The sequence below is a fragment of the Benincasa hispida genome, chromosome 12 (assembly GCF_009727055.1).
Source record: "Benincasa hispida cultivar B227 chromosome 12, ASM972705v1, whole genome shotgun sequence".
NCBI lineage: Eukaryota > Viridiplantae > Streptophyta > Magnoliopsida > Cucurbitales > Cucurbitaceae > Benincasa > Benincasa hispida.
Window position 1 is genome coordinate 36,035,265 of NC_052360.1, and position 7,051 is coordinate 36,042,315.

Genomic DNA, 7,051 nt, shown 5'->3' on the forward strand with positions numbered 1-7,051 from the left:
CACAATAAGAATTAAGGGTGTTAAAAAAATTGATGACTGAAACAACCCGATTAATCCAACCCAGCCCAACTCGTATGGCTTGGATTGAGTTGAATTCAAATAAATGAAAATTTTATCGATTATGTTAGTTTATGGATTTACTTAAAACTGAAACCAATTCGAACTTATTATTAATTTCTTAAAAAACATGTTTTTTACTTTTATATATATATTAATTTTATTTAATTTCATGATTATTTTGGATTATTTATCCTCCAATAACTCTTAAAAACAATTTTTAACACTTTAGAAAATAAATTTATCATGATATAAATTGAAATTGAGTTGTGTATTCTAATTTAATTAAATAATTCTTTTACATATTAATATTTTTAATTTTTTTAACACGAAACAACCCCACCTAAATATTTCATAGTTGAGTTGGATTGGAATCAAATGAGTACCTCATTCACTATCAACTTTAACATAGCTTAATTGATTAAGATATATATCATGAGGTCAAAGATTAAAATCTACGGTTCATCAGGTTGTACTAAAAAAATAATAATAATAATGCCCTCACTTCCCAATGATAGTGATAGGGATGTAATGTAGGCTTTCCTCTTTCCTCAACTTTTGAGCCTTATTCTTTTGCTATTGATGGTAGGAATCAACCCCACTTTCAAGCCAGTAATTTTCAACTCATGGATATAGATGATTTTTTGAAACTTTCCCTACAAATTATGATGATTACAGGTGGAATCGAGTTGTTTGCTTGGTAATTTTGACCTCTTGGATGGGTAGCTGAATCCCCTTGCTGGATTTAGTAGTTTGCAAGTTGCATAGCATTTACAACTGTGGACTCCCACTTTATTGGGTTTTTGTATTTTTCTTATTTTCAACTTTATGATCACATTTTTCCTAGGAACAAAAAAAAAAATCATTTTTATTTTTGAGAAATTATTTCAAATGGAAAAACTGCTTAAAATATTTACAAAATATAGTAAAATTTTAAAACTGATAGACACTGATAGACTTGATATTAATAGTTCTAAAATTTTGTTAGATTTTGATTCTTTTTTCTATATTTAAAAACAACCTTTTATTTTATGGGTTATTAAGTAGTGCTTTTTATTTTTTATTTCTAGTTTCTATGTTATTTTAATATTAAACAAAGAAGTATAGGAGTAAAGTCCTTAGTCCCAATTATTTATTTCTTTATTTTACATGACTATCAAGTACAAGTATTACAAATGTGTAAATAGAAGGGCTATTGATACCTTAAGATTTGTTTAGTAGAGAATTTAAAAATAAGATATTAAGTAAAAATAAAGTTGTATTTCAGATTTGTAGATATATGTTTGGTAGTAAATTAAAAAATATATATTATAATTTAATCAATTGTTTAAAATGTGTTTGATACTATATATTTATAAATCATTAAACTAATTGTAGTTACCAACAAATACTTAGTTGACAATAAATCATTACTAAATTTCTTTATGAATATGATTTATGTTAAAAAAAATTATATAATTATTATTTGTAATTTAATATAGTTACAATACATATATAATATACATTATATTTAAAAAAAAATGAACTAAGTTTATAACATGACATATTTTATTTTTAAATATTTTTATCTTTATTTAATATAATTGTGGATTTCAAAATTTAAAATTCAAATTTTGGATATAATAAATATATATATATATTTAGAATTTGCACTATTTGAATCATACAAATCGAAAACATTTTTCATATACATAATCTAAATTCTCTACCAAACACATATTTGTTGAATTCAGTAAATCTAAAAACATATAACAGAATCCAGATTTTCTCTCCGACATACCATTAACTATTGTGCTATGCTCGTTTCAGCATTAAGTTTTCTACTTTGAATATCATAGTATAGTCAATCTAGCATCGAACACTAAAATGAAAAGTCAACAATAAGAGAGAAACGAGACAAAAGGGCAAAATGAACATTTAATCTCTTTAAGGAAGTCCAATGTTCAGTTTCCACATAAAGAAGTGAGAATTTACAGTTACAAAGTGATAAAATTATTTAGATAAGCAAGAAGGAACATAATTATATATAATGAACATAGGAAAACAAATTATGAAAAAGGACATTGTTAAACTATATATATATATATATATATATATTATTATAAGAATAATAAATAAGGCAAAACCTTAAGAAGCCAAGGCCAGGGATGTGGTGGTCTTCTGTACCATCTTTTATAAACCTGAGAAACATTATATCACCAAGCCTCTTGTGTGCTCCATAATCCCTGTACAAAATTTAATTTGATTCTATAAGCAAAGCCTAATCCTCTTCTCCTCTCTCTCTGCCTCTGTTATTGTATGGGACTGTCTAGCTCTCTCTGCCATGCATCTTTTGTAAGGAACAAACCCTTTGGTATTCTTTTCATGGCTACTTATTAATTCACAAGACAATGCTTTTCCAATCAATTCATCTTTAGGAACTGAATCTCCATCTCTATTGTTGTGAAATAGTCTACAGCTTTGGATGTCACTCTCATCAACTTTATCGCCATTTTCCCCACTGTTTACCGATCCGGTATTCGACCCGCACCATGATTGATCCTTGTGAGTTTCCTTATCGTCGACTTGATTTGGATTCAGATGTGCTTGTTTGAAACAGTGTACAAAAGAAAGTGGATAACTACCATAAGAACTCCACCACGATACCGGAACTGTAGAACCGGGGCCTTGCTTTGAGTCTCCACTATTGAGTTGTATGAAATAGAAAGCTCCATGATTCCAAGTGCACTCTGTATTTCCTTTAGAAGATTCCATCACCATGGAGTTCCATGGTGATACTTGCTTTTGGTTTTCCCCTAGTTTAGGGTCAGCCTCGGCCGCACAGTTCTCTACGACTGGAGTTTGTTTGTGGGGATCTGTTATTAATACAGTTCTTCCAAAGAGCTTAAGACTCTGCATTGATACTTCTTTTGTTGAGTCATCTTTTTCAATCACATCAACTTTTGTAAATAACTCCAGGTTCTGTCATCCAAAATAACAGAACTTTTAGTTGCATCAATAGGTTTTTAATTTAAGTAATTGCTATCTAAAGGTACAGAAAAAGAAGCTGCACCGTTGGAATTGTCTCATGAGGGGTTGAATTTTCTGTCCCTGGGGCTGCCGTCGGAGACTCGTCCAATGAAGATGAGTTTGGTTCTGTGGATGGAATAGATAAATCAGGAGATCCACTGTCATGATGGATCCTCGAATCAGTGAACATTAGCGTATCCGAACCGCTCGCTGCTACAACTACTGATGTTGGAGACTGCCATTCTTTATCTGAAAGTTGTGGAGACAAAGACCTTGTCTGTTCTGATATGGGGGATGCCTTATGAGAATGAGGTACTTCTTTACGGGGATATGGATGAGCTGGTTTTCGTTTAGGACGGGGAGGAGGAATCTCGATGCATCCTACTGAAGTTGTGCTACACCCATTTGAATTACGCGTGACCTAAGGCAATAATAAAAACAAATGAGAAGTTGGAAAATCATGAAACACAAGCATTAATCCTTCAAGGATCTTTAGCACGCCTTGTGATTTTTAACAATTACTTACATTCATAAATCGGAATATGTATATTATGGTAGATAATGGGTACTGGAATAAGAGCATTAGACCTTGGAGAAGAACTTTTGAGCATGGCTACGAATCTGAACTGCGGTCTTCGTGCCCACATGCTCTGTAAGATAAAATTCATTTATGAGGGAATGAAAAAATTGTAATAAGGATTCTTTATTCTCTGTTTTGTTATGTGCCATCATCCTCTTTTTGTTCAACCATACCTTCTATTTGTCGCCAATCACGACCGTACAGCTTCAAAGCTTCGATAAACTTTTCATGCTCTTCCTCTTTCCATCTTTCTCTTTGTTTTGTGATTGTGTAAGGTTTCCTTACCTAACCAATGAGCAACATAGAGTAAAGCTATTTAGAAATGCTTGGAATGAAGCATATCAAAATTCTGAAACAGAGAAATTGGGCAATGGAAGCAAAACCTTGGGAGAAAATTCCTTCAATTGGACATTTTCTGGTGAATGTTGATCAGGAGTTACAGTTGGTTCATAAACAGCTGAACTAATGTTCTCAGAACAGAGACCGCCTCCAGTGTTCTACAGTGATCAAACATCAGAGGACAAGTCAACAAAGATTTGTTTTCAAATCATGTCTCGAGAAACATCCAGAAATTCAGTCTTCACACAAAATTCTGTTCAATATATTGAAACTAAACTACTTTAACTCGACCCAAAATCTTACCATGTTGATATCCCCAGAATTATCCAAAACAAAATGGTGCATAGGACGATTATACAGCATGATTCCAAATTCGAGGATATGATTAAGAACCAATACACGAGATAACGAACTGAAAGAAATGGTGATGAGATAAGTAAAGATTTTGTGTTTTCTTCACTTTCCCCGGAGGCTCTGTATATACTTGTTAACCAAGAGGGAAAATATCTACCCAGTTTCATGACAAACTTCAAAACGAAAAACTAAAACGAGGAAAAAAATTGTCTAATATTTCGCAGGTATATTCGGAAAGCTTTTCAAGAGTAATTTTAGGAGGCCAAACTTTAGCCTGACTATACACATCTGTTGGTTCAAATTTCTATATTGACCAAAACTCATCTAATTCATCACATGGAAGGAAACAGAAATGTAAAACACGTTCTCCCTATTATTTCTCGATTCTCATGCCAATAATTAACAAGATCTGAATACATTCAAGCTACAAAAACGGACTAAAGAAATCATTTGTCCAAAATTCAAATTACTTCTCGAAAGATGAAAGCAAAGGAGAAGAAGAAATGGAATATTCATACTTGTAATTGCATGTTTGCAGCACCCATGGCTAACTCTTGGAGTGCAAATCTTCTTCCTCTGCTTTTACGAAGCCGAACACCTCTGTCTTCACAAAATTGCTTCCCGTTCAATTTACAGTAACCAAGAAATCTTCCGTGTTTCTCAAGTATAAACAAAACAAGCCCTAAATAATCATAATTTCGATGGTTTGCCTTATAAACCTTGAAATCAAACTGATTTAGTTTCCACTTCCACGGTTAAAGATCCTTGTTCAACTCAAGAGAAAATACCGAGATCAAATTTTTCAAAAACCCTAAAATTAAGTGACTAGGCACTGAACGAACATCTAACAAAAGGAATCAGATTCGCGCCAGGTTCAGAAAATTGAAGAGCGGTTTCATCCGTACAATAGCAAGAAAATAAGAACTAATTACTCGATTTCGAAAGCGAAGAAGAAGAAGAAGAAGAAGAAGAAGAAGAAGAAGAAGAAGAGAAGAAGACAATTATGAACAACAACGGCTTCATTCTTAACATGAAACAACTCGTGGTTAGGCAGAGAACAAAGAAAGCAGATCAATCTTCCTGGTGAGAATGGATAGAACAACTTGAAGAACAAATTAAACGGAAAACAATGAAGAGAAGAACAGAGAGATTCAGGAAAAAGTTAGAGATAGAGATTGAAGTCCGATGGAGGCGAAAAACCAGTCCGTTTGCGTGGAAATTGAGAATGAAAACTGGAAACGAAGAAGCAGAAGGTTGAGGATGTTGAAGCAGAAGGGAATTATGTGAAGAAGATGAAGAAATGAAGAAGGAAAGAGGAAGAGGATGAGAAAAATGGAGATTTGAATTACAGAGTAGAAGAAAAGGGAAAGGAAGAAGGATGAAGAGAAATGATGATGTGAGTTCAAGAACAAGGCGACTGAGAACTTTGGCTTCCGGTGAAGAGCCAACAAAAGTCGCTACCACATATTCCCTTTTTTCTTGTTTCTTTTCTTTTTCTGAAAAAAAAAATATATATATATATTTTTACCATTCTTTAAAATATAGTGGATAAATATTAAAAATTAGAAAATTAATTTTAAATGTCAAACAGTTGAATATACTTTTAAATATAGAAAAATACTATCGTTTCTATTTGTGTTTATCTATAACAGACCATAATAGTTTATCACTAATAGTGACATTTTACTATTTTGTAATTATTTTTGTCATTTTTCTATATTTGAAAGAAACCCAAAAATATATCAATTTATACTCCTAAATTTTGAAGTTATATCAATTAACTCGAAATTAAAAATTATATTAATTTAAATTATGAAGTTTTTTATTTGAGTATCAATTCTTACATGCGTAGACTTCCTCAAATGTCAAATTAAGGACAGTTAGAATTGATGTAGAGACGGATTTTATTTTTTTAAAAAAATATCTAATTGAAATTTCATTTGATTTGGTCGGAAAAAGTTAAGGATTTAATTGATAAAAATACAAGACACGAGCAGAATGTAATAGACGACGAAATTAATATACCAGTAAAAGTTAAGGATTTAAATTTAGATCAATATAATTATTACATTAGCATTTGAGTTGATACAATCTTCAAGTTCCAAAGAAATGAAAAACATACCGATAAGAGGAAGGGATAAAGACACCAATTACTATTTTTTATCTCCCAACTAAAATTTATTCAAGACACATACTTATTAAAATTGTGATAATCTCAATTTGAGTAAATTTTAAATTCGAGACTATTTATTAATGCTCAGTTTCATTTTAAATCAACTCTCAATTGAAAATTTTCTATTAATTTTTTTAAAATTATAGATTATCTAAATTGTTCCACAAGAAAAAAACAATTGAACTTTACAAATATTAGTGTAAAGTTTTAATTAGTAAGATTTCAAAAATTAGAAGAATAATTGAATCTTTGGGTTCTCGTTATTTTATTTTATTTAATACGACGGAAACATTCAAAAAAAAAAAAAAAGCGACGAGAAAAATATTTATTTAGGGAAAAAAAGGTGGAATTAAAAAATAGAACTTGTGGTTCACGTCCGAAGATTAAGTAGACGACACGTGGCAGTTCGTCTATTATCTTCTGTTGGCCAACCCCTTTTACATTGGATAGCTTCTAAATCTATTTATGACGTCATCTCTCTCACTTTCCGACGTTTTATTTTTTTCAATTCTTTTTATTAGTTTGTCTTATCTCTTATG

The 7,051-nt window shown here is 31.2% G+C and overlaps 1 protein-coding gene across 2 annotated transcripts; it reads right to left on the reverse strand.

Annotated features, from left to right (window-relative positions):
- Positions 1-1,947: 1,947 nt before the first annotated feature.
- Positions 1,948-5,814, reverse strand: LOC120068194 (protein REVEILLE 1-like). 2 transcript variants are annotated; one of them, XM_039019901.1, is made up of 6 exons: positions 4,858-5,814; positions 4,030-4,143; positions 3,820-3,931; positions 3,655-3,716; positions 3,110-3,487; positions 1,948-3,018 (listed from the first exon to the last, which is right to left on the reverse strand). In XM_039019901.1, exons 1-6 carry the CDS (start codon positions 4,882-4,884, stop codon positions 2,305-2,307), a joined length of 1,407 nt encoding a protein of 468 aa, XP_038875829.1. In that variant the 5' UTR covers positions 4,885-5,814; the 3' UTR covers positions 1,948-2,304. The 2 variants fall into 2 exon arrangements, with proteins under 2 accessions (XP_038875829.1, XP_038875830.1); XM_039019902.1 differs by lacking the exons at positions 4,030-4,143; positions 4,858-5,814 and having other exon boundaries at positions 3,593-3,716; positions 3,820-3,906.
- Positions 5,815-7,051: the final 1,237 nt, after the last annotated feature.